The sequence below is a fragment of the Trachypithecus francoisi genome, unplaced genomic scaffold (assembly GCF_009764315.1).
Source record: "Trachypithecus francoisi isolate TF-2019V2 unplaced genomic scaffold, Tfra_2.0 Lachesis_group5, whole genome shotgun sequence".
Lineage (NCBI taxonomy): Eukaryota > Metazoa > Chordata > Mammalia > Primates > Cercopithecidae > Trachypithecus > Trachypithecus francoisi.
In genome coordinates, this window is record NW_022681470.1 from 136,474,736 (window position 1) to 136,502,521 (window position 27,786).

The window sequence follows — 27,786 nt, forward strand, 5'->3', positions numbered from 1 at the left end:
AGGGAGCTGTCACTCTTTCCTGAAAAACTCTGGGGTCTTCACAGATCTATGCAGGTAATGCTCCTGCTCTAAAACTGAATACTCTTCTCAGAGAGGTCCATCAAAACAAGTTGTAAGTTCAACTCAGACAGTGCAGCCCTCTCGTATGACTGGCTCTTACCATCTGAGCACATGGGCTTGCTTCTGGTTTCGTATTAGTTGCTGTTCACCTTTGATATCTGAAGCAATGTCAAGTACAAAAATCACTGATACTTGGTGAGCACCTTAACAGCCCCTCCTTCTCCCTGAATCCCACACAATTCTATCTCCTTGCAATTCCAGTCACTCTTGGTTTAATCATTTTATCCATATCTTGACAAGTTAGAAAATCTTGAAAGTGTTATGGGGCAATGTGTAAAAGTTGGTGCATTGGCACAGAACAGGGACTTTATATAAAGACATATCATCTTTCCAGAGTGTTCCAAAAGAACCTGAATACTGATATGTGTGCGTGTGGGGGCGAGGGGGGAAGGGAATTAACTAGGATTCAACTAGCTAAGGCTTGAAAGAATATTTGCCTTTTTCATCCTTCCCCCTTCCTCTCCATTTGGCCTTTCTGCCTATACAAGCTCCATGAAAATTCAATGGTTTCTTGGTACGTTCAATTTGGAAGACAGTTTGGTGACATAAGCTCGAAGACACGAATACCCTGTGGATCCAGAAATTCCACACCTAAGGCTATTCCTAGAGACATGCATTCTTATCTGCACCAAAGGTATTTGAGGCAGTAATGTTTAATAGCCCCAACTGGAAAAAAAAAAAAAAAAAAACAGATTCCCATCAACAAGATGATGGATAAACAAATTGTGGCATAGTCTCTCGATGAAATACTATACAGCAGTGAAAGTGAATAACTCACAGCCACGTGTGACAACAAACAGGTGAATTTTTCTAAAATTCAAACCAGATTAGGATGTATGAATCGTGTGTGTGTGTGTGTGTGTGTGTGTGTGTGTTTGACAGAGTCTCACTTTGCTGCCCAGCCTGGAGGGCAGTGGTTTGATCTTGGTTCACTGCAACCTCAGACCTCCTGGACTCAAGGGATCTTCCCATCTCAGCCTCCTAAGTAGCTGGGTCTGCAGGTTCCCATCACCATGCCTGGTTAATTTGTATTTTTAAAAAGGCTTTTGGAGAGATAGGGTCTTGCTATATTGCCCAGGTTTGTTTCAAACCCCTGGCATCAAGCAATCCTCATATGCCTCTGCCTTCCAAAGTGCTGGGATTACAGACGTAGACACCGTGCCCTGCCAGATGAATCTTAAAGACATAATGTTGAACCAAAGAAACAAGAAACTGTAGAATACATACTATATGATTATTCCATTTATATAAAAGCCCAAAAGAAGCAAAGTAAAATTGTATTGGTTAGGAATGCATAATAAGGTAGTCAAACTTTTTTTTTTTTTAAAGCAAGATATGAATACTATAAAGTCAGGTAGAAATTATTGCTGGAATAAGGGGCTGTGTAAGCGTGTTGGAGAAGGGGGTTCTGCAGAGGTGATGATGTTCCGTTTCTACCCCTAGACTTGGTTTCATGAGTGTTCATTTCAGTTCAATTTCTTAACCCCGTACCTTTATGTTTTATGCATTTTTCTGTGTGCTTATTGAATTTCACCACATGAAAAAGCAGAATGGGAACTAATCACAGCGGTTCTGGAGAGACGTGAGGTACCAAGCAAACTATACCACCCAGAACCCCTATCCAGCCAGCGAGGACCTGGTTAATTATTTCCTCCCGGGAGTTCAGACTTGTCACCTCTGGGGTCTCCAAGGTAGAATAAACCCTTAATTCCAATTTGCAGGAGTCTCTGTGATTTTGAAACGTTCACAGAAGTAACCCCAAACCACTCTCTCCGCTTTCAAAAATGATCTTTTGCTAAACAGAGCAAATTTGTTTAGAGACTGACGAATCGCACCTCTAGACACAAATCCCCTTCTCTTTTCTGTCTTTTAAGTTTTTTTCCTGCCTCCATCCTGCCTTCTCCTTGCAAGATGCTGGGGAGCGTCCGGTTGTCTGCAACCGAAATGGAAGCGGGTGGAAAACAGGCTTTCCTCCCAGGGGAGGAGGAAGCACCCCAATTCCCCCTTCCTGCCTCCCAACCATGCGGCGCTCCCCTCTCTCCCCAACAAACTCCGCTGAGCCCGGTCCCCCCGCGCCTCCACGATTGGTCGCGGGCCCTCATGTGTCGACACTCTGGGTGGGTCCTTCTGCTGTTAAACTCATCAACTGCTCCCCTTTTCCGCTTGCCGGCCAGTGGTTCAGACCTTTGCGCCCATTTTTTTTTTCCTCTTTACCTTCTTCCACCCGCAACCCTCCACACCAGTCTTATTTTAGCAAAACCTAGAGAAGGAGGAGGTGGAGGGATTTGGAGGGTGGAGGGGCATTGCAGCATCCAGGGGCAGCTATTGAGTGGCTAAGCGGAGGGCGCATACCTCTCTCTCTCTCTCTCTCTTTTTTCCCCCTGTTGGGAATTTTCAGGATTTCACTGCTGCAATTTAACCCCAAGATGAGGCACCATTGAGCGAAACGCTGTGCCCACACACACACACACACACTTCCTCCGGGAGCAGAAGAGGCAGCCGCTGGTGATTCAGGAAGAAATTTTTTTTTTTTTTTTTTTTAAACCTGGACCCTGCGGTGTGAAGACTCCTTAGGAACCCTCTGGAGCGTCTCACTCCCCCTCCCCCCTCTTACCCTTCCCTTTCATCTTCTTTATTTTTATTTTATTTTTGGAGCTACCGATCTTTCAGCATTTTTAAGGTCTAGGAACTCCAGCAAAACAGAAGGGGAGTTAATTTTTTTTTTTTTTTTTTGCTGCCCTCCCCACCCAGCAAAGACCTGATTTTTTCTTTCTTTATTTTAAAATAAATAAATAAATACATACATATATATTTTTAATGGGCCGAGCGCACTCCTTTTGCAAGATGCCAGCCTGACCTGGACCTCGGAGGAATTTGAAGCTTCCACTGCGTCCCGGGGGGGCGTCCTTTGCAAACCATTCGCTCCTTAAAGGGGGTGTGCGTTGGGTGTTTTTTTTTTTAACTGTCTTTTTTTTTTTTTTTTTTTTTCCGGAGTGGGTGGACTGGGGATTGCCTGGATTCCTTCCTCGGTATTTTTTGCCTCGCTTCTCTCTCCCCTCCCCCCTCCTCCCTGGGCCCCCGCGCCCCGCCCCCGCACCCTCCTCCCGCCCCTCCTTCTCCGGGGTCAGCCAGGAAGATGTCCCGAGCTGCTATCCCCGGCTCGGCCCGGGCAGCCGCCTTCTGAGCCCCCGACCCGAGGCGCCGAGCCGCCGCCGCCCGATGGGCTGGGCCGTGGAGCGTCTCCGCAGTCGTAGCTCCAGCCGCCGCGCTCCCAGCCCCGGCAGCCTCAGCATCAGCGGCGGCGGCGGCGGCGGCGTCTTCCGCATCGTTCGCCGCAGCGTAACACGGAGCCCTTTGCTCTTTGCAGAATGGCCCGCTTCGGAGACGAGATGCCGGCCCGCTACGGGGGAGGAGGCTCCGGGGCAGCCGCCGGGGTGGTCGTGGGCGCCGGAGGCGGGCGAGGAGCCGGGGGCAGCCGGCAGGGCGGGCAGCCCGGGGCGCAAAGGATGTACAAGCAGTCAATGGCGCAGAGAGCGCGGACCATGGCACTCTACAACCCCATCCCCGTCCGACAGAACTGCCTCACGGTTAACCGGTCTCTCTTCCTCTTCAGCGAAGACAACGTGGTGAGAAAATACGCCAAAAAGATCACCGAATGGCCATATCCTTTTGCCCGAACCCCGGCAGCGGCTGCGCCTCCCCCTCCTCCCTCCGCCTCCCCTCTTCCAGGCTGGGAGAGAGACCCGGGGGTTGATGGGAGGTGGGGAGGAGGAGGGGGTCTTCCAGGGGCTGGGAGAGGGGGCACTGGGAGGAGTGTGAAAGAATCTCTCCACCTCGAGCTGGGTTGAGCTATCCTGGAGGCTTGGGAATGGGTTTGTGGGGGGCTTGGGGGGGCCAGCGGAGAGTGGATCCTTCCCAAGGACCGACTCTAGAATGAGAGCTGGGGCCTGGGGTCATGCAGGGGCCTTGGTGGGGGCTTTCGAGCCAGGTCCGGAGGGTTCGGAGTTCTACGGAATGAGCTTGGAGCGGGCTCGGGCCTGGGCGCTTCTGGCCAGGGCAGGGGAACTATGGGGGCCTTGGTTGGGTTTTCTTGGCCGTCCCTCACTGGAGTCCACGCAGGGGAAGCTGGACAGCCTCTCCACTCCTGCTTTCCCCAAGGTGGGGGGCCGCCGCACTTTTAGGGCAGGGCGCTTGGGGGCTCCCAGGGCTAAGAGCAAGAGGGAGTCCATGTGGCCTTCACACTGAGAAGCCAGCACTGGCCGGAGTGAATACCCCAGGGTGGGCCGCTGGTCCGATCTGGAGACGCTAGTGATGGGCTGGGGGCCGCTTATGTCTCTCTCATGTGTGTAGGTCCCATTGCCTTTAACCGCTGATTGGGGAAGCTCATCATCTTTGGGGGTGTAGAGAAAGAGAGCCCATTTGCTTTATCTGGGCCCCTCGTCTGGGGAGACCTGGTCTGGACACTTTCGATAAGAAAGACAGAGCCAGAGCAAATGAGGTGGTGGGTCTATTCTAGAGCACCATGTCCAGCTTTTCCTACCCCAAGTAGCCAAGAGGGAATACCAGGAGAATCAACACCCATGTGGACATCTTAGGTAGGTAAATGCCTTTAACATTTTTTTTTTTTTTAAATCAAAGGTCCAGAGGAAAAAGGTGAAGTCCACATTTTCGTCTGTGGAGATGCTATCAAAATGCAGATCTGTGTTTCTTTAAATCCCTGCCTGCTTGAAATAAACCTTGAGGAGGGCTTAACATCTATTGAGATGTAGGCAGGCAAGGGTGGGTAATTAGTCGGGCTTTCTAGCAGTTATCTAAGCATGACCCAGATTCCAGGAGGGGGGACACACCCTGCTGCCCAGGCTCGCTGGCCACCATGCCATGTCCAGATGTGCCTCTTCTCCATTCGGTTCCAACCAACTGCCCTCCGTGTAAAAATGAACGGGCCGAATGGGTCCCTGGGGCTCAGTGAGGAGTCCCCCATCCCTTTTGTGTGTGTTTTTGCAGTTACAGACTCAATGGGGCTGGGCCCTGTGTGGTCCCCGGGGGTTGCTGTTTGAGGAGCATGGTGGGTGGTAGGGGAACTCACTTCAGGGGAGTTCAAAGTTGAGCCTGGCTCTTGGACCCTGGGTGCTGGGATTGCAACAGAGGGCACTGAGGTTTTGGAGTATGTGAGTGGTCTACTTGGAGGGTGGGGAAAATGAAGAAGTTCAGCAGAGGTGCTTTTGAGGGAAGCATACCTCTAACTAGGATGCCGTCTCCGTTGGTGCCCAAGGCAGGGGCCAGATCTTTGCTTCCTAAGTTTCAGCCTGGTTGAGGAGCCTGGTTCTTAAGATTAGCAATTCCTCCCCATCCCAGGCCCGCTGAAGTGCTCAGGGGTTGTGTGATTACTCTGCCCATCAACAGAGTGAGGGGTGGGAGTGCCTTGCAGGAGGGCAGGGTATTCATGCATGCACACCCAGTTAGCTCCAGGAGTGAGAGGGCTTTGCTCGGCTCACAGGTTTCCTCATTGAAAATGGCTTTAGATCGCCTTCTGGAGCCTGGATTTGGAGACTTCTAAGAGGAAAGGAAGGAGGTGGGGAGCCCTTCTGCTGTGTCCTTAGCTTACCTCTGTCCAGCCTGAATCCTGCAGATTGGAGGGCTGTAGGGGGAGAAGGGGATTGCAGCGGCCCCTCGGAAGGGGGAGTCGTGGGAGAGGGAGGCAGGTGAATTGCGAGTTTTGCTTGCCACTTCATCTATTCTTTGGCCAGCTCGCCCAGGGCTTTCTTGCTCTTATGATGAGTTTGTGCATTTTGTTCTCTGTAGACTGTTTTTGTTCTCTTTGGCCCGAGGTAACAAACACATTATACAGCCCTACTCTGGAAGAGAAAACTGCCCACCCCACAATCTGTCATCGAGCCGGGGCGTCCAGGACTGAGCTTTCTCTGTCCTGGATGGAGCGGAGGGCGGCGGCGGGGTGGGTGGGAGGGTTGGAGATGAGAGGGGATGGACAGAGACCTGGGGCGGGGAGGTAGTGAATAAAAGAATTCAGGCCAGTGTGAAGAGAAACACCACGTGGAATGTCAGAGTCACGATACCAGGGCAGAACATTTTACGTTTTTATCCAAATATTTCTACCATTAAAAAAGACGTTTAAGCATATCCTGAGAGTGGAAAAAAAAAATGTGTGTAGGTACTTATTCTGAACTTCTAGAATAAAGTAATATACGTACAAGCAAGTACATATATTCAGATTCATAGATTTTTACAAAATGAACACACCCACGCATCCAGCAGCCAGGTCCTGATCAGTGCCCTGGAAGTCCCCTTCCCCATACCGTCTCCTAGTTGCTCCCCCAACAAGGGTACTGCTCACCTGACTTCTAAGATTCATTTTGCCTGTTTTAAACATCATGTAAATGGAGTCACACAGTACGTTCTTTTGCCGCTGTCTTCTTTTGCTCACATCTGTGTGTGTGACTCTGCCACAGTCTATCCATTCTACTGTTGATGGGCATCTGTGTCTTTTCTGTTTGTGTCATTGGGAACATTCTTGTGTCTTTTATTATTTTTTTTCCACAGTCCTCTTGGATAGGAGTGAAATCATCCCTGCTACTTTTTGATGCGTGTGTCGTGGGATGCGTATTTGGAAATGGTGTTGACTAAGGGTTGCAGGTCCATATGGAAAGCAGGTTCCTCCCTGTCTTGTGGAAGAGAAGTGAGTGAATGATCCATGAACTTGGCTGTATGCTCACAGGGCCTAAGAGTGGTACTTCCGAATGCAAATTCCGGCATGATACACTGGCGAAGGATGCAATCTTGCTTTCTCCACACTCAGGGCAATTTGTCAGTATGATTTCTTCCTCTTTCATCCCTCAGTGAGTCAAACTTGAAGCCATCAATGAGAATTAAGAATCCTCATTTATTTCATTTTTCCCCTTTTCCTAAGTGAGAAAACTCAAATGGAAGTCTTTGATGTTCAGATTTACATTACTGTGTTTTTCGCATGCCAGGCAGCAAGCCGTCTTGACCACATACCTTAGTTTCATGTTTTCATTGATTGGAATTGTGATTCAAATAGGGCCATGAGGGTCTCTGATGATTGCTGAAGAGCTCAGATCTGTCAGCTCAAAAAGGAGCATCTGTCAACCTTCCTAGAGTTCCCCTCGCACTTAATGCCACTCACTCCTTCTACCAAGTGCCAAGGTGAATGTCATCTTTCCAGCCCTCCCTGTGCCACCAGGTCTCCCACTGAACATGATGTAGAAACTCAGGCCATTGCAGGAACACTGGAAGCAGGTCTGTGTTTTATCACGCACAGTCTCCTGAATTACATGTAGAATTCCAGCTTTTCATCCGGTTTGCAGAAATCTTAACAAGACACCTAAAGTCACATTGACATCAGGTGACATCACTTTGACATCTGTGGACATTGGCTGATTGGCACTCCTCTCTCTCTCTCTCTTTTTTTTTTTAAAGAAAAGCTCTCTAAAGATAAACTTTCTGCATGAGAAGCGCTGGGATACATGGGAGCAGGTTATCAGACTCTTGGTCTGTCCTGAGAGATAGAATGTTCTAGAAGGTACTGTTGTAGAGGGCAGGATGGTGTCACTTACGTGATCCTTGTACTAGACCGGCTTGGCTGGTATTTCCAGAGGAGCAAAATTCTGCAAAGTAAAATTTAGCATGGTTTTTCCACTGGGAGTATTTTCAAAAAGGGTGCAGTTTCTCATCCACAATTCCCCAATCCAAAAAGCTCCAAAAACCAAAAGACGAACTCATATAGAGATAAAACCTAACCTGAACTGACTTCAGTTTGAAGTCTTAATTTACAGTTTTCATTCATTCCACTTGGTGTGCATTTGAGTATGTTTTGCAGCAGAAATGTTAGATGTGCTTGATGATGAGGTGCTGCTTCAGCTCCTGACTGTTAGGTCTGCATTGTAGTCCTGTCAAACTTTCAGATGCATGAAGATCGTCTCGTTAACAGGATGGTTCTGGTCCAGCTGGGTTTGGGTGGGGTCTGGGATTCCACTTTTCTAACTTAGCTTCTAGGATTCCCCATGTGGCAAGTTCATGGGCTAGGGTTGGAGTATCCAGGTTAGATCATAGAGACATCTTGTTATCATTTTTCTTTTCCTTAAAAATCAGGTTTATAGGGGCCAGGTCTGGTGGTTCACACCTATAATCCCAGCCCTTTGGGAGGCTGAGGCCAGTGGATCAGGAGGTCAGGAGTTCGAGACCAGCCTGGCCAACACGGTGAAACCCTGTCTCTACTAAAAATACAAAAATTAGTCGGGCGTGGTGGTGTGCGTCTATAATCCCAGCTACTCAGGAGGCTGAGGTGGGAGAATTGCTTGAACCTGGGAGGCGGAGGTTGCAGTGAGCCGAGATCGCACCATTGCACTCCAGCCTGGTCAATAGAGTGAGACTCTGTCTCAAAAAAAAAAAAGTTTATTGAGGTATAATTTATTTGTAGCAAAATTCACCCTTTTGACATACTGGTCTGCAAGTTTTGACAAATGGATGTAGTTGTAGCCACCACCCAAATCAAGATATGGAACAGTTTCATCAACCCTAAAATACCCCCACAGTGTCCTGCTTGAGTCAGCATCCCACTTCCCCAGCCCCTTCAAGCTCTGATCTGTTCTCCATCCCTACAGCTTTGCCTTTTGCCGAAGGTCGTAGAAATAGAATCTCACAGTATGTAGCCTTTTGAGTGTGGCTTCTTTTACTCAGACTTTGAGATTCATTCATGCTGTTGCCTGTGACAGTAGCGCCTTCCTTTTTGGTGTTGAGCAGGATTCCATGATATGGATGGACCAGAGTTTGCTTCCCAGCCGAAGGACATTGGGATGCTTCCAGTTTCGATGATTATGAATAGAGCTGCTATAAACATTGGCGTACGGGTTTTAGTGGGAACATTTCATTTCATACATTTCATTTCTCTTGGGTAAATTAACCCAGGAGTGAGATTGCTGAGTTGTGTGGTAGGTGTATGTTTAATTTTATAAAAGGCTCTCAAACTGTTTTCCTAAGTGGTTGTACCATTTTACATTCCCGACTTTGCAATGCCTCTAAAAGCCCTGGGTTCTGAACTCCAAAGCACATCTGGCCTTGATGGCTTAGGATTAAGGATGTGGATCTATGGAAAGGAGTGGAAGTCATAGTGTTAAATCCCAGTCAGAGAAATAAGAAAGGTTAAGGATGTCATTCAAAGCTATGTGCCTGTACTAGAGAGAGAGAGAGAGAAGGGGGTCTCTTGGGTGGGGTTCCACCCCTCCCTGGTAGTTCTACCATTCCCCAGAAAAGGTCAAGCTCTGAGGCTGTGAGACCCATGATCTTTACCCTGTTCTTCACCACTGCAACCCCACTGTGTGGGACAAAGCAGGCACCCCATAAACGTTTGCTGAGTGAATGAGAAAAAGTGCCTGTCTTCATCCATTAACTAAATCATACAACATCTGATCTACTCTTGTGCCAACGTTTTAGGATTTTGGTGGGTTTTAGGTGCAGGGGTTTGAGAGACTGTCCATGAGATTATCAGACCAATGGAGGTTTCTGAAATGTTAGTGCTTGAGTAGATTGGATGCAGTGGCCCCTTGAGAATGAAGTCTTTTTTCAGGGACTTGGAGTGGGAGGCATCTGTTGGGTGCATAGGGCTTGTGTTTCCCCCTCCCTGTTTCCCCCCCAGTAGCAAGCACACATATACACTTTCTCAGCAATAAAAAGCACCGCTGGGAAGGTGGATGCCATCCAGAGATGATCAGAGCCTAAGAGCCGTGCAGTAACGCATTTCCGAGAATGCCAGCTCAGCTCCTGAGAAAAGGGCCGGATGGTGCCTGCCCTGAAAGAGGGCAGAGAGGAGAGGGAAAACACTCCAGACTCTGGGTCAGACTGGCCTAGGTTCATATTATTCACCAGCCATGTTATCTTGGGCACCAGAGCCTCAGTTTCTTGACATGCATGATGAGGATATTCCTTCTAATAGCATCTCCCTTGGAGGGCTCTCAGGAGATTAAATGGGGTCGTGCGTGAAAAATGGCCAGCACAGTCTCCAGCATAGAGAAAAACCCCAAAACGCAAGAGCCGTAATACCAGGGAGTCATTTTGTTTCCAGTGTTCTTTTTTTGGAAACTTTGGCTAGAAACGAGTCTTTCTGGGTAGGAATGGGAGCGAAGCACCACCCCTCCCCCCCCACCACCACCAGCGACTGGCCAGTGTGCATTGATTAACCTGAGTGTGGCACTCTTTAAAGCCACCTTTGGACATTTTGCATTCTCCGTTCTCTTTGGAAGCTTTCAGAGGAAAAAAAATTCATGGCCACTTGACCCATTTTTCTTTTCCCTTGGGTCTAAGATAAAATTAATTCTCTTTCCTCCTTTGGTCCCTCCCTCCCTCTGTGGGTGACAAGATGAGGGAGTTTTAAAGTATATAATTAGCTTCCCTTTTCACCTCTTCCACACCCTGTCTCTTCCTCTGGGGCCGGTTGAGAGTCCAGCCCGGGATGGCCACCCCAGGTGTCCACTGCAAACTTGACAGAAGAACTTCGGTCAACTTTTGGGTTAGAATTTAGGTACCTCCCCTCCCCTTACAAACTTTGGTCTTCCTTCTCCTCACTCCCTAAAAAAATAGGAAAAACAAGGAACATTCCTGGCGAGGGAACCAGATGGGTGGGCACAGCAGCTTGGGTTTCAAAAACCACTGGGCCTCAGTTCTTATCTGAGTAGGGTGACCCTTCAGCCAGGGTTGCCTGGGACTATCCTGGGTTTAGCATCTCTGGAAACTCACAGTCCTAGGCAAACTGGGACGCTGATCACCCTAATGGTGAGTTCTTAACACCTGAGAGAGAAGAGTGGTGCAAGAGTTGGTGCCATTGACCAAGAAAGAGAGTCCGTTACTTATTCCCTCTGAAAAGCCAAGACTTTTTATTGGAATGAATGCAGCTTGTAGAAGCCGTCTTTAAGGCAGCTAATACAAGAGAGATTCCCGCTATGAAGGGAAATGCCTGAGTTAAGTCCGGATCAAGTTTTGACATCTCGCTTCGGTCAGACATGGCTTTATCTGCCATTCAGACTGGGAGCAGCTCTGAGACTTCCTTGAAGGTGCCTGTTGATCAGGCTGCACCTGCAGCTAGAAATTAGCAGCCTCCCACCCCCAGCCCCCAAATAACAGTATTCAGGAGTCCCCTTTCTGGAGTCATGAGGGAAACCCAACTTAGTCACCCACTTGCCAGTAAATAATATTCACGCTGTTAAGTTCTGTTCTCATTTTAGGCCTATGTGTAAAAAATATATGTAATTTTAAACTGATTTTTAAAGTATTTTCATACAGGCAGCATTTGCAGGAGGGCGAAGTCTGGATGTTGTTACCTTTTCGTAAAAGTGGATGGATTTGTCTTCAATGAGACTCTGGGGCAGACTTAAAACTTGGCCTGCAGTGGGATTACATGGATTCTGATCTTCCAGAGTCTGTCACGTTCTTTTATCTCCATGATCTTTATTATCTTCTTTATTGAGAATGATGGGCATGGTGTGTGTGGGTGGGAGGGCTATGCTGGCCATCACTGCAATGAAATGTGTGTGTGGCGTGCTGTGGCGTCTGCATAGGAATGTGTCTGTTTGATTAATAGCACAAGGAGTGGAGGCTGTAAGCAGGAAAAGAGGAGGGAAGGTGATATTGGATGGAGGGGGAAGCATATAGAGCTTGGGAACAGGCCACCCTGGCTGCAAATCTCAGCTCCAGCTCACAGTTGTGGAGCCTCAGTCTTCTACTCTGTAAAATGGGGACAGTAGTCCTATGTCCAAGGAATTGTAAGAAGATTAAAAGATTCTGTACCCAGAAAGCACATGGCATGTATAATCGTCCTGTAAAGTAGCCAACTCAGTGAATTTTATTTATTTATTTATTTAGAGTCAGAGTCTCACTCTGTCACCCAGGCTGGACTGCAGTGGCATGATCATGGCTCACTACAGTCTCAACCTCCTAGGCTCAAGCAATCCTCCTGCCTTAGCCTCCCAAGAAGCTGGGACTGTAGGTATGTACCACCATACCTAGCTTTAACAGTATAAATTTAACCTTCCTTGTTTCTGAGCTTTTTCATCTTTTGGGACTTGCACTTTTTTCCCCCCACTCAACTGTATATATATATATATTTCTTGAGACGGAGTTTTGCTCTTGTTGCCCAGGCTGGAGTGCAATGGCACGATCTTGGCTCGCTGCTACCTCCGCCTCCTGGGTTCAAGTGATTCTCCTGCCTCAGCCTCCCCAGTAGCTGGGATTACAGGCGCCTGACACCATGCCCAGCTAATTTTTGTATTTTTAGTAGAGACAGGGTTTCACTGTGTTGGCCAGACTGGTCTTGAACTCCTGACCTCAGGTCTGCCTGCCTCGGCTTCCCAAAGTGCTAGGATTACAGGCGTGAGCCACTGCGCCCGACCCTCAACTGTATATTTTTAAGATTCGTCTCTGTTGTTTTCTCTGTTTCGTCTCTGGTCTTTTACTTTTCTCTGCTGTATAATATTTCATTCTGTGATAATACAAATAATTTATTCATTCATTTTCCTGGGTGATGGGCATTTGGGATGTTTCCAGTTTGGGGTGGGGGATTGTTCATTTGTTTGCTGTTATGAACAATGCTGCTGTAAGGAATCAATAATTTTGAATGAATGAATTCAAGGTGTTAATTTTAGTCTGTGTACTTGGAAATCTAACTTCACTTACAATCAGCTGAGATTCATCCACATTTATGGCAGGAGCTAAGCCATTTCAAAGTTTACTTATCATTTTCTCTCAGAGGCTGGGTCAACCAGTTAGCTCTTGGTCCTTCTTGTATTCTGAAAGTTAGAACCTGTGGTTTAGACACTGGCAATTGATATGGTTGTAGAGAAGCAGCGTGGTTGAGTTGAGAGTATTGATTCTGGAGCTAGGTGGCTAGGGTTCAAATCCCAGCTCTGCTAGTCACTGACTGTGTGACCTTGGGCAAGTCACTTAAATGTTCTGTGCTTCAGTTTCCCAGTCTGTCCCAATGGGGATCCTAATAGCTCCTATCTGGGAGGATTAGATGATTTAATATATCTGATGTTTAGAATGGTGCCTGACACTTAGTAATCACTACATGTGTTTACATATGGAAGAGTGGATCCTTCTTCCATGTTTCTAATCTCCTTTTTCTCTCATTTGCTATGCCCCAATGCCAGACTCTCCAATCTCCCCACAGCTTCCCCTTCCTCTAACCATACTGTCTCTAGCCTTGTCTTCTCCCTAAGGGCCCCATCTTTGAAGACATCAGATACTTCAGAGCAGCAAATATAGGTTAGTTTCTGTGAGGGTGTTACAAAGACTTGGAGTGTTTGGGTCTTACACAGATTGAAATTATCAGAAATGTTTAGAGACTTGAGTTGTCTCCGAAAGAGTTGTCAGAATGCAAATTTTTGACTTGTGGCCTGTTTCTGATCACAATGCAGTCTTTTAAATTATGGATCATAGCTGGATGTTTGTGGTTTAGGGGGGATGGAGGCATCCCCTGCAGTTTGTGTTGGATGGCTGGGTGAATGGATGGATGGATGGTTGAACAGATGCATGGATGAGTGGATGGATGGGAGGAAGGAAGGAAGGAAGGAAGGAAGGAAGGAAGGAAGGGTGAATTGAATGAGTAGGTGGGTGGATAAGTAGATTGCTAGATGACTTGATGGGTGGGTGGACAAATGGATGGGTGAATGGACAACTGGATGGATGGATGAGTGGGTGGATGGATGGATAGATGGATGGATGATTGGATGGATGGATGACAGGATGGGTTGGTGTATGAGTGAATATATGGCTGGATGAATAAATAGGCAGATGACTAGACTGGATTGAGGGGTGAAAATATGGATGACTGAATGGATGGGTGGATGAGTGGAAGACAGATGGTTGAATGGGTAGGTGGATGGGTGGATGTTGGATATAAGGGTGTATGGAAGGGTGGTGGTCTGTGTGTGGGTCTCTCTGATATTTGGTGTTCTGTTTGACTTGGGAATGACCAAGTCTCTCTGCTTACCACCTTATTTGTACCTTTTCCAGTATCAAGTGAATTTTGCATGCTTTTGTAAAAATCAGTAAGATTGTATGCTTAGGACTTTGGGAGGCCGAGGTGGGTGGATCACAAGGTCAGGAGATTGAGACCATCCTGGCTAACATGGTGAAACCCCATCTCTACTAAAAATACAAAAAATTAGCCAGGCGTGGTGGCAGGCGCCTGTAGTCCCAGCTGCTTGGGAGGCTGAGGCAGGAGAATGGCGTGAACCCCGGAGGTGGAGCTTGCAGTGAGCTGAGATCACGCCACTGCACTCCAGCCTGGGTGACAGAGCGAGACTCTCTCTCAGAAAAATGTAAAAATAAAAATAAAAATAAAGATTGCATGCTTAGGTTTTACCTACGTAATTAGAAAGCTCCTTGAGGGTAGGGGACAGTGATTTGCCTTCCTCACATCCCCCAAAAGTTCCTGCACTATATCATGCATAAGTATTTAACTGAGTAATGGTGAGGAAAGTAAACAGTGTTATTGAACAAAGATTATTAACATTCTGGAAACACCTAGTTTTGTTTCAGCACTGGGACTGAAAGTGGAATTCCTTGGATTTTGTTCCACTGGTGGATAGGATAGTATGTAGTGGTGGACTGGTAGACTATTTCTCTTCCAAGCAGATTGGGTAAATGCCCCAGATTCTTACCCACTAGCCAGAGATTACAGATTACTGATTGATATGGTTTTTCTCTGTGTCCTCACCCAAATCTCATCTCATATTGTAATACCCACATGTCATGGGAGGGACCTGGTGGAGGTGATTGGATCATGGGGGTGATTTTCCCCATGCTGTTCTTGTGATAGTGAGTGAGTTCTCATGAGATCTGATGGTTTTAAACTGTGTGGGCTTCTTCCCTCTCTCTCCTCTCCTGCTGCCATGTAAGACGTGCCTTGCTTTCCCCTTGCCTTCTGCCATGATTTGTAAGTTTCCTGAGGCCTCCCCAGCCATATAGAACTGTGAGTCAATTGAACCTCTTTTATTTCTTCAAGTTCTAGGGTACATGTGCATAACGTGCGGGTTTGTTACATATGTATACTTGTGCCATGTTGGTGTGCTGCACCCATCAACTCGTCAGCACCCATCAATTCATCATTTATATCATGTATAACTCCCCAATGCAATCCCTCCCCCCTCCCCCCTCCCCATGATAGGCCCCAGTGTGTGATGTTCCCCTTCCCAAGTCCAAGTGATCTCATTGTTCAGTTCCCACCTATGAGTGAGAACATGCGGTGTTTGGTTTTCTCTTCTTGTGATAGTTTGCTAAGAATTGGAGAGGATGTGGAGAAATAGGAACACTTTTACACTGTTGGTGGGATTGTAAACTAGTTCAACCATTATGGAAAACAGTATGGCAATTCCTCAAGGATCTAGAACTAGATATACCATATGAACCTCTTTTCTTTATAAAGTACTTTTATAGCAGTGTGAAAACGGACGAACACACTAATGTAGCAGGGTCCTTTAAGGTCCCATGTGATCTGGTCCCTGTTTTGTCTTTGATCTCATCTCTTTCATTGTCTACCTTCCTTTCATTGTCTACTCTGTCTCAGCCCTGCTGACCATTTTTACTCACACACACGTCATTTGCATTATGTGACATTCCTTCTGTTCAGCTTAAGGTATTTCCTCTGCCTGCATCACGGTTTCTCCAGGTCTCCCCATGGCTAACTCCTTCTCTTCATTTAGGTCTCAGCCCAAAAGTCACCTCCTCCAAGAGGCCTGTCCTCTTCATTTACTGAACATCTAATGTACAAAAAAGAATATAAAATATACATATACTCTCTCATCCACAAAAAAATCTCTGAAGGCATTTTAATGTATTTCATCCCATACCTTTTTACGGATGTAAACTTTTATGAACACATTTCTATGTCACTAGGTATCCTTGAAAAAATAAGGGCCACCATGTATAGTTGCACAGGTTGTACACTGCACAAAGATAGCATGTCACATATCGTAAGTATCATGGAGTTTGTATGTCTATTATTTCAGTACCCCAGCTGATAAAAGCTTAAGTATCTTGTTCTAGCAAGATGAAGCTATTATGATAATTTTTGACAGAGAAAGGGGTGTCTTGTTTAAGTTCACAATCAGAGAAAGGGGTGGCTTGTTTAATTTCACAATCAGAGAAAAGGGTGTCTTGTTTAAATTCATGCAGTGGTGCTGTATGGGTTGGCGGCAACCCCAGAAAACACCGTTGTTAAATCTGATAATGTTCCACTTTATACCTGTATTATATTCATGTAACCATCTCTAGCTGTTTGTTTTGCCATTATAAATAGCAGTGCAGTAAACATCTTTGTGTGTGAATCTCCAAGGTTCTGATAGTTTTTAGAATGAAATTCTTGTCTGTGTATGGCACTCCAAGCCCATAATTGAAACTCTGTTGTTACCACTTTCTTTGAATCTGTTGAAGGAATTTTGAGAACAGGTGACTGGTATATTCAGGATGTTGATGACAAGGAACAGAGAAAGAACAGTTAAATGGTTTGGAATTTTTCCTGGGCTGCATGTAAAGCAGTGCTTTTGAACTGGGAGCAATTTTTTTCCCCAAGGGGACTTTTGGCAATGTTTGGAGACATTTTTGGTTGTCACGAATGTAGGGGGAGGGGGCAAGATGCTACTGGCATCTGGCTGGTAGAAACCAGGGATGCAGTTCAGCATCTTAAAATGCACAGGACAGCCTTTCTCAGTAAAGAATTATCCAGCTCCAAATGTCAGTAATACCAAGGTTGAGAAATCTTGATGTAATAGATGTCATGGGTTTCTTCAAGGGGAGTGGGTGGATTTAGGGTTTTTGGGTGACTTAAATTTAATTTACAGTTTGTCTTCCTAGCTGGGTGTCTAAGCCAGCTTTCTGTGAACTTTAGATCCCACACAAGAAGCAACAGGCTTGCTACCGACAGATTCGTTGATGTAAATATAGATGAGTATATAGAAGGAAATCTCACCCAGAGTTGGAAAATGTTGGAATGAAAACTGCGGCGGCCTCCCCTTCTCTCTCCTTCTCCTTCTGTTGCCCAGTTTGAAAATCGTGCCTTACTTTCTTTGGTCTCCTGGCATGGTGAATGCTGGTGGTATGGACTGTGTTCCCTTGGTCCCCACACCCTTAGGAAGGTACAGGAGAGAGACCTTGGAGTATATCAGCTTAGAGATGGAGGGGAATGGGGAGGAGTGTGTTCATTCATTCATAAATGTTGACTGAGCACCTACTGTATGCCAGGCGAATGGGAGGAGGTGAGGGCAGGGAGGTGACAAGGGTGGCTTGTTCTGGGCTTTGTGAACTATGGTGAGGATTTTGTTTTTTTTCCAAAGGAAATGGAACAGCCACTCCTTTTCCCCCCCAATATACCTAAACTTTTTGATTTTCATAACAAAGATGGGCTTCCTTTTGTGTATTTGCTTTGAGACCAGCTGTTTTTCTACCAATACTGATCACACTGCAGTGAGCGTCGTGGTAGAGAAGTCTTTGCACGCGTCTGTCACTGTTTCCCTAGGACAGATTCCTGGAAATGGTATGGCAGGGTCATAGGTCAGGCTTTTGGGCCAGGTTGCAAGAAACAGGAAGTCTGTGCCCTTTCGAATTCCAAGGTCTCCTTTCCCTGACCACGTGGCCCAATCAGGCTTACCCTCCCTTGATTTTACTTCTTCACCAATCAGATAAGTGCAAGTGGAATCCTGTTGTGGTATCATGTGCATTTCTTTGGTGACTTAAGACGTAGAGCATTTTCCAGATCCCTGTGGTTGTTTGGGTATCCTTTCCTTTGTTTTCTCAGGGACGTTCTTCACCAATGTCTTTGGAGGATTGAGTAAGGTTCTGTCAAAATGGAGGCGTACCATGGCTCTGTATGGGGCTTGAGACAGTTCAGCTTAGTGGAGGGAGGGAGGCTGTGGAGCCTGGCTGCCTAGGTTCAAATACCAACTTTGCTTATTTCCATTCCTACCATTTTTGGCACATTGCTTAGCCCCCTGGGCCTCCCTTTCCTCATCGGTAAAAGCGGTATAACATTAGTGCCTGCCTTGTGGGGTGGTTGTGAGGATTCAAGCAGTACTCAGTGGGTGCTGACACACAGTGGGTGCCAAATAAGAGTCTGATGTATTAGTGTTATAGGCATCAGCCTCCTCCCTCCCCAATGCAATAGTGTGTGTGTGCCTCTGTGTACCTCTGTTGGTGCTGACAAGCCCTTTATAAAATTTACTTTTAGACGTGAGGTCTCACTCTGTCGCCTAGGCAGGAGCACAGTGGTGCAATCCAATCATGGTTCACTGCAGCCTTGAGCGCCCGGGCTCAAGCAGTCCTCCCAGCTCAGCCTCCTGAGTAGCTGGGACTATAGGTGTGCACCACCACACCTGGCCCTTTGACAGCCCCTTTATTTCAAAGCAAAATGGCAGCCACATGATTTAGTGCAAGCTCTTCAAGCTTTAGGACCAGCTGCAACTCCTCTAACTGACCAAACAGGATTCCCCATGTCCCCAACCCCCAAAACCTGATGAGAAGCAAGCAGACCATTTCCCACACTCATGACGGGAAGGCCCTTCTCTTGGCCCCTGCCCTACTCATGGCAAGATTTCACTCCATCCCTGATGAAGGGGAAGCACCATGTCTCAGGAGGACATGGAAACTCTCTGCTTTGTGGTGAATAGTTATAATAACAGTAGCTCCTCTCTGTGGGGAGCTCATGAGCCGCTAAACTTTACGAGAACTGCCCTGGCAGTTTATGGGAACTTCATCCCAGCCCCCAGAGCTCATGGCATTTATTTTTGCCCCCAGATTGCAGATGTGCACACTGAGAGTCAGAGAGCTAACACTGCTTGCCAAGGTCACACATCTAGCAAATGGAGGAACTTTATGAGACAGGTGAAGGCACAGCAGGGATAAAACCCCAGAGGGAAAAATACTCAAGTTTTCTCTGGGAAACCATTTGCATTCCAGAGAGGTTGGTGTGCCAGTGGGCAAGAGATGTCATGGGACGATGGTTAAGGAACAGAGTCTGAGCTCAACCAGGACTAGGTTTCTTCCTTCCTTCCTTCCTTCCTTCCTTCCTTTCCTTCCTTCCTTCTTCCTTCCTTCCTTCCTTCCTTCCTTCCTTCCTTCCTTCCTTCCTTCCTTCCTTCCTTCCTCCCTCCCTCCCTTCCTCCTTCCTTCCTTCCTCCTTCCTTCCTTCCTCCTTCCTTCCTTCCTTCCTTCCTTCCTTCCTTCCTCCTTCCTTCCTTCTTCCTTCCTTCCTTCCTTTCTCTTTCCTTCCTTCCTCTCCCTCCTTCCCTCCCCCCGCCTCTCTCTCTCTCTTTCTCTCTTCTCTCTTTCTCTCTTTCTTTCTTTCTTTCTTCTTTCTTTCTTTCTTTCTTTCTTTCTTTCTCCTTCCTTCCTTCCGTCCTCTCTCCCTTCCCTTTCTTCTCTTCTCTTCTCTTTTCTTTTCTTTTGAGATGGAGTTTTGCACTGTTGCCCAGGCTGGAATGCAATGGCGTGATCTCAGCTCCCTGCAACCTCTGCCTCCCGGTTCAAGCGATTTTCCTGCCTCAGTCTCCCAAATGGCTGGGACTACAGGCACGCACCACCAAGCCCAGCTAATGTTTGCATTTTTAGTAGAGGTGGGGTTTCACCATGTTGGCCAGGCTGGTCTCGATCTCATTGCCTCGTGATCCACCTGCCTCAGCCTCCCAAAATGCTGGCATTACAGGCATGAGCTACCACGCCTGGCCTAGGACTAGGTTTCTATCGGTGGTGTGGCCTTTGGGAAGCTACCTAACCTTAACCACTCTGTTTTGTCATCTATAAAATGAGCAGTGTAGCATTTTCTTCCAGGAATGTTGCAAGGATTAAATGGATGGTGACTATAAAACATCGTGCGTGGCACATAGTAAATTCTCAGCAGGCTGTCATTGCTGTTCATTTACTTTTCTCTAATGACCAGCAAGCTCTTAATTTCCGCCTTGACATGGGCACTGGGACGTAGATGGACAAAACAGAGAGAAATAAACACATGGACAAAAATCCCTGCCCTGGTGTGGCTGATGTTCTGGATGGCGAGAGAGAGAGTCCAAGGACCAGATAAACAGGTAGAGGATAGTTTGAGTGTGGTAAGTTCTAAGGCTCAAAAATAAAGATCCCCCAGGTGATCTTGGCTGCATTTGGAGGTGACAGGAGATACAACTGAGAAACTGAGATAGGAGGAGACCCAAGGGGAGATGTGGGCTTGATTTAGGGTGATCTGAGGAGTAGGAGAGGTCAGGGGCTGGTGTGGGGAGGCTCTGATGGTTCTGTCTGGGGAGTGAAGCAGGGATTGGTTGGGGAGACCCAAGGGGACAGGCGAAGGCCCCTGAGCAGGTGGCAAGTGCTGAGAAAGGAAAGGTGGAGGACCCAAGTGAGTTCCTAATTTCTTCGTCGCTCCCCTAAGGTGTTTGTCTCACCCTTGGCCATAGGTCTTGGGTCACTTACAGATGCAGACCGGGCCAGGCTCAGTGGCTCGTGCCTGTAATCCCAGCACTTTGGGAGGATGAACCCAGGAGTTTGAGACCAGCCTGAGCAACATGGTGAAACCCCATCTCTACAAAAAATTCCAAAAATTGGCTGAGGGTGTTGGTGCATGCATGTAGTCCCAGCTATTTGGAAGGCTGAGGCAGGAGTATCTCCTGAGCCCAGGAGACCTATGCTGCCACATAAGGTAGCCAGTAGCCACACATGGCTATTGCAATTTTAGAAATTAATTACAGGCCATGCGTGGTGGCTCACGCCTGTAATCCCAGCACTTCGAGAGGCCGAGGGGGGCAGATCACGAGGTCAGGAGATCAAGACCATCCTGACCAACATGGTGAAACCCCCATCTCTACTAAAAATACAAAAATTAGCTGGGCGTGGTGGCGCACACCCATAGTCCCAGCTACTCGGGAGGCTGAGAGAGGAGAACTGTTTGAACCCAGGAGGCGGAGGTTGCAGTGAGCTGAAATTGTGCCACCGCACTGCAGCCTGGCAACAGAGCGAGACTCTGTCCAAAAAAAAAGAAATTAATTATGATAAAAACAACCCCTGAGTTTCACTGGCCACATTTGAAGTACCCAATGACCCTTAGTGCCCACTGTACTGAATAGTGCAGATAGTCAGGGACATGTTGCCAGGGTCCCTGAACCAACAGTATCAGCATCTCCTGGGAGCTTGTTGGAAATGCAAAATCTCATCCCCTACCTCAGACCTGCTCAATCCCAATCTGCTCTTCAACAAGATTCCTCAGGTGATCTTGGCTGCACCTGGTAATCACTCGGAAGCTTTAAAAATGCTGGGGCTGGGCATGGTAGCTCATGCATGTAATCCCAGCACTTTAGGAGGCCAAGGCAGCTGAATCACCTGAGGTCAGGAGTTCGAGACCAGCCTGGCCAACGTAGCGAAACTCCATCTCTACTAAAAATTACAAAAATTACCCAGGTGTGGTGGCACACGCCTGTAGTCCCAGCTACTTGGGAGGCTGAGGCAGGAGAATTGCTTGAATCTGGGAGGCAGAGGTTACAGTAAGCTGAGATGGCACCACTGCGCTCCAGCCTGGGTGACAGAGTGGGACTCTGTCTCAAAAGAGAAAAAAAGAAAAAAGAAGAAAGAAAATGCTGATGCCCCAAGCTCTACCCCCACAGATGCTGGAGAGATTTGTCCAGGGCTTCCCCTGGAGTGGGGAATGTTTGAAAACTCCCCAAGGGTTTCTAAAGTTCAGCCAGAGTTAGCAGAGAGCCCACCGGGGGAGCTAAGCAGGTAGACTGAAGTTGGAGCTGTGTGAACTTGGGCAAGCCACTTACCTTCTCTGAACCACAAGCTCCCTTCTCTCTAAAACTAGAGACCTGCTGGCACCTCCCTCCCAGGGCTGTGAGAAGTAAATGATGAGATGATTCAAAGTGCTGAGTAGGGTCAGAGGCAGTGGCTCACACCTATAATCCCAGCACTTTGGGAGGCTGAAGTGGGAGGATTTCTTGAAGCCAGGAGTTTTGAGACCAGCCTGGGCAACATTTAAACATTACCCAGGTGTAGTGTTGCATGCCTGTAGTCCTAGCTGCTTGGGAGGCCGAGGTGGGGGAATCCCTTGAGCCCAGGAGTTCAAAGCCACAGTGAACTGTGATGATGCCACTGCACTCCAGCCTGGGGGACAAGAGTGAGATCCTGTTTCTAAAAAAGAAAGAAAGAAAGAAACCCAAAATGCTGAGCCGATGCCTCAGATTGATAGTAAGCAGTGCCTGTGTAATAAGCATGAATTTTTAAAAATGAGGTCAGCAGCCTTAGAGCTAATGGTTAATGGGTTTGGGTGTGTGAATTTTTAAAAAATTTTTAAACCATTGAGATAAAATTCCCATAACATAAAACTGACCATTAACCATTTTAAAGTGTACGGTTCAGTGGCATGTAATACACTCAGTGTTGTGCAACCATCACCTCTTTCTAGTTCCAAGACCCCAAAAAGGAGACCCTGTACTCACTGAACATTCACTCCTCGTCTCTCCCCACTCCCCCCAGCCTCTGGCAACCACTAATCTTCTGTCTGTACAGATTGGCCTATTCTGGTTTTGGGGTTTTTTGAACTCGCCTTTCCTGGCAGACAACCTCTCACCATCCAGGTGAGACTGTGTAAAAGCCCAGCTCCCTGCATTTCTGGATCTTCCTCTCCGCTCTGGGGGCTGCCCCCACCTGTTTCCCCCTCTGGAGGCACCCTGGTTCTACTCATCAGCCTGGCTTAATCCCAGCAGCAGGTCCATGTTCTGTTCTCCTGTGGCTGCCACAAATGAGAGGTTTCATCTCAGCTGGGTTTCACCTAGTTAAATATTTAATAAATAAGACCTACAACTTGTGATGCTGGGAGTGTTTGATAGTGAAATTAATGATGGGGAGAGAGTGGCAGGCGGCCCACAGGTCCGTGCCGGAGCTGGGATGAAGCACCCTGGCAGGCGTCCATGCCACTGATGCTTGGGAACCACGGTGGGCCGCACCATCCCATTTTCCCCAGTCCGGGCCTCTTTTTTTTTCTTTTTTAGCACTGTGTCCAGCACAGGGTAGCCGCTTGATAAATGTGTGTTAAAAGAAAGAGAGATTGCTTATGTAGGGAAGAAAGAAGAGACAGAGGAGATGAAGAAGAGACACACAGAGAGAAAGGGAGATGAGAAAGAAAAGTGGAAGGTGAGAGAGAGACAGAGATAGAAGGGGAGAGAAAGAGCTGGATGGAGAAAGTACAAGGAAGGCAATGGTGAGGGAAAACAGAGAGACAAAGATGGAAGGGACAGAGGGAGAGGAAGGAGAAAGAGAGAGATGGAGGAAGAGGGGAAATACAGAGAAAGAGAAAGAGAGACAGAAATAAGAGAGAGAATATTGCTTCTTGTATCTTCCCCTTCTCCTGTTATCCTCGACCATCTTATTTTTTTTCTTTTTTCTGTCTCTCCAGTTCTCATTTCCTTACCCTCGCCGTCTTGCCAACTCGTCATCTCTTTTCATTTCCTGTGTCTATGTTATCTTTTAATTTTCTGTCTGGGTATTTTCCCCCTTTCTCTTTCTCAGCATAAACTGTTGCTTGGTGTATGTGTCGTCTTTTTTTTTTTTTTTTGTCTTTAGCTGATGTGTGTGTGTGTGTGTCTGTGTGTGTGTGTGTCTGTGTGTCTGTGTCTGTGAGAGAGAGAGAGAGAGACAGACAGAGAGAGACAGAGACAGAACAAACCTAGAGAAGAGTGTAGGAACATAGATGAACATTTTAAAGGCCAAACCACGAAGCATACACCCATTTTACCCAGGTCAAGAGCCACAGGGCCGCCATCAGATTCTCCCTTATGCTCATCCTCAATCACAACCACTCCTTCCCTCCTGAAGGAACCACTATTGGAGATTGTATGGGGACCATTCACCTGCTTTCCTTTGTGGTTGAACCACCTAAGTACGCATCCTGAAGCAATATAGTCAGATAATGTGTGGTTTTGAGTTGTTTTGTTTTTTTGTTTTTCTTTCTTCCTTTTCTTTTTTTTTTGAGATGGAATCTTGGTCTGTCACCCAGGCTGGAGTGCAGTGGCATGATCTCCACTCACTGCAAACTCCACCTGCTGCGTTCACACCATTCTCCTGCCTCAGCCTCCCCAGCAGCTGGGACTATAGGTGCCCGCCGTCATGCCCGGCTAATTGTTTTGTATTTTTAGTAGAGATGGAGTTTCACCATGTTAGCCAGGATGGTCTCGATCTCCTGACCTCGTGATCCGCCCACCTGGGCCTCCCAAAGTGCTGGGATTACAGGCGTGAGCTACTGCACCTGGTCGATGTTGAGTTTTAAAGAATAAAATTATGTGAGAGGAGTTGTTTTGTATTTTGCTTCATTGGTTTGTAGTGACCTTTGTGAGATTTCATCCTCATTGTCGTCACTGCAGCTCGTTCATGATCATGTTTATTCATTGATGATGAGCAGGTGACTTTGTTCTCTTTCGGGCACTGGCATGAGCAGCTTTGTTGATTGTTTATGGATTCTACTGCATGCGTGCAGGAGTTTCTCTGGAGCACGTCGCTCTGTGTGAAATTGTTGGATCCTAAGATTTGTACATTTTCACCTTGACTAAATACTGCCAAACAATTTTCCAAAGTGCTTGTGCTAGTTTACACTCCTGCCAGTGAGCAGGGTGAGCATTCAAGATGCTTCACAACCTTGTCAACACTTGGTATTGTCAGATTTTTAAGTTATAGCCTTTCTCATGGTGATTTCTCATTGTGATTTTAGTTTGCATTCCCCCGATTACAAATTAGAGTGAACATATTTTAAAATATTTATTGACTATTCAAGCTTGCTTTTTTGTGAAGTGCCTCTACATGCTCTGTCCATTTTTGATTAGGTCACTTTTTTAAAAAAAGTATTGATTTGTAGGTGATCCTTATATAGCCTGGAAACTGGTTCTTCATCATTATATGTTGTGCAATATTTTCTCTTGGCTTGGCTTTTGATTTCTTTTTTATAATGTCTTTTGATGACCAACAGTTCTAAATTTTGATGTGGTTGATTTTAGAAATATTTTCCTTTATAGTCTGTGGGCTTTGTATCTTATTTAAGAAAATCATTTCTACCCTGAGGCCATGGATATATTTTATGTTATTTCTGAAAGTTTTACAGTTGTGTTCACTATATGTCTTTAATTGGCTTGGGATTGACTTTTATGTGTGGTGTTAGGTAGGGGTCCAATTTCCTTTTTATTCCATAAGAATTGTCCCAGCATCATTTATTAAAAAGCCCATTATTGCCCAAATAATCTGTAGGACAACCTCTTGACTGTTTAACTTTTACCTTCTTTCATCTGGTCTGTTTTTATACTCAACCTTTGAAGCCACAAATATTTATTGAGTGCCAACTATGTGCTAGGCACTGAGTTACAGTGATGGACATGACAGATGCAATCATGGCTTTCATAGCGTTTACAGTCTGGCAAGGATGACATGTAAATAGCTATTACTACTTATAATTTAAAATGCTATGGGCCTTTCAAAAAGGGACAAGTCTGGCTTGCTCTAAAAGAAACATGTAAAACAACATATTCCAGGGAAGTGGTGATAAACTGAGTCTTTAGCGGGCCTCTGCTATTGTAGGAGTGGGAATGGTGGAAAAGATGTTTTGGCCACAGGGAACAGCATGTGCAAAGGTCCTGTGGAAGGTGCTTAGGAATTTGATATTTATCCTAAAGGCACTATCAGGCTACTGAAGCAGTAATACAATGATTTTATGTCTGTGAATGGTTCCACTGGTTGCTGCATGGAGAATGTATTGGAACAGAGCAAGAATAAAAAGCCATGAGACCAATTAGGAAATGATTTCACTCATTCAGGGAAGACACAGTGTGCCTTGCTTGGGCTGGCATGGTGGCTGTGGAGATGGAAATCATTGATCAGATTGAAAGATACTTTGAGCTGGCATGATTTTTCCCCTCTCTCCCCCTCTCCCCTCTCTCTATCTCTGTTTCTTTTCTGGTTGTGTTTTCTGGGTGAGAAAAGCAGTTTGTGATCCTGCCAAGGGTATGTGCTCCGGAGGATGTATTTGCCACAGATGGTCTTTGGAATTCTGGCCAAGAGAGTCACTGGACAGCCCCTGGCCCCCAGGGTTTCTGGAACCAATTCAACAATGACTGTTTATTAACAACAGCAAGGATGAGTTGCTAGCCTTTCCTTCAGAGCACCTTTTAACTGTTACCTTACTTTGTTACCCAAACCAACACTATGAAATTGGTGGGGCAGAAGTGGAAGGGTTTTTATCTCTACTTTTTATAGAATGGGGAAGTTAATGGGCACTCTTGAAATCACACAAAAGATGTTGGTTTGGGGATTGGAATTCAGTTTCTGGACTTTCAGTCCAATCCAATTACTCAAGCTCACATGCCCAACTCCCAAACATACCGTTTTGCAAATAATTTCCCTACTGAGGTGCTCCTGGCCAATTTAAAAGGTCACCATTTCCTTGCCTATAAAATGGGTATTAAAGTAGAAGTATCTACCTGTTGACTTGCTGTGAGGTCAGTGGGCCTGACACATGGTGCAGAGTCATTATATTTACCTATGTGACTCTCTTAGTTCCCTTTACTTGCAAGAGGTGGAAAACTCAAAGGGGCTTAAACAAGAAGTGGGGGTTGTATTGGCTCATGAGACTGAAAAGTCTCAGGGCTGTCCAGCTTCAGGCTTGTTTAGATCTAGGGATCAGATAACACCATTAGGCCTCTGTTTCTGTTTCTTGGCGCTACTTTTTGCACTTGGCTCCATTATCCATGACTTAGCTGCACTTCCAGCCCTCCAGTTTGCCCGAGATCATATTCAAAAAGAGATTCTTCTCTCTTTTTCAGCCATCTTCCCAGAATTCTCAGCAAATGCTTTCTTGCTTTTGATTGGCTCTTGCTGAGGTCATGTGCTCATGCCAGAACCAATCACTGTGGGGAAATGGGAGGTGGAGAAAGGGGTGCTCTGATTGGCTTAGGCTTGGGTCACATGATTTTATGGAGTTGAGGTGGAGCCAACTTCTCCGAGTGGGGAAGAGCGGTTGGTTAAAGGTGATTTAGGATATGCTTGCTGCTATAACAAATAAGTCCCAAGGCTGCAGTAGCTTAAGGCAATAAGAATGTACTTCTCACTCACCCTAAATCCAATCAGATAATCAGCAAGTGGCATTCCATGTGGTGATTTCAGGACCCAGGCTCTTTCCATCTGTGGCTCCGTGTCCCCTAAGAACAGAAAGTCCTTCACTTCCGGCCTGTAGGAAAAGAGTATGAAGGCTCACACAGGAGATTTTGGGAGGCCACATATAGAAGTAATGAATGTCACTTCTGCCTGCATTCTGTGGACTGGAATTTCATCCCATGGTGGATGAGAGAGGGTCCCAGTAGGAAAACGGAAGACACACACCAAGAATCAAATTAAGAGATAGCTTAAGAATCTAAGAGATAGCTTACAAAGGTGTGGATCCTTACTGAAACAGAGAGAGGGGAAGAGAGGAAGGAGGCAGAGAGAGAGAGACTGAGACTCACAAAGACACACGCACACACACACACAAGCTGAGAGAAAGAGGTGGGGAGAGAGAGAGAGGGAACATTTCCTAACAGGAAGCTGGCAGAATAAATGTTCCCCGTTGTCCAAAGCCAGAGGACCGGGAGCCCA

General features: G+C 46.6%; 1 protein-coding gene across 16 annotated transcripts in view; it reads left to right on the plus strand.

Annotated features, from left to right (window-relative positions):
• Window positions 1-2,262: 2,262 nt before the first annotated feature.
• CACNA1A (calcium voltage-gated channel subunit alpha1 A) overlaps window positions 2,263-27,786 on the plus strand; it is a 314,547-nt gene continuing 289,023 nt past the window's right edge. For 11 of the 16 annotated variants that reach the window (XM_033198088.1, XM_033198091.1, XM_033198093.1 and 8 more), the window contains exon 1: window positions 2,265-3,781. In XM_033198088.1, coding sequence (XP_033053979.1) covers window positions 3,489-3,781 — 293 coding nt within the window. In that variant the 5' untranslated portion in view covers window positions 2,265-3,488. Of the gene's footprint in view, window positions 3,782-27,786 lie in introns of all 16 variants that reach the window. The other 5 variants (XM_033198101.1, XM_033198102.1, XM_033198103.1 and 2 more) reach the window with 3 other exon arrangements.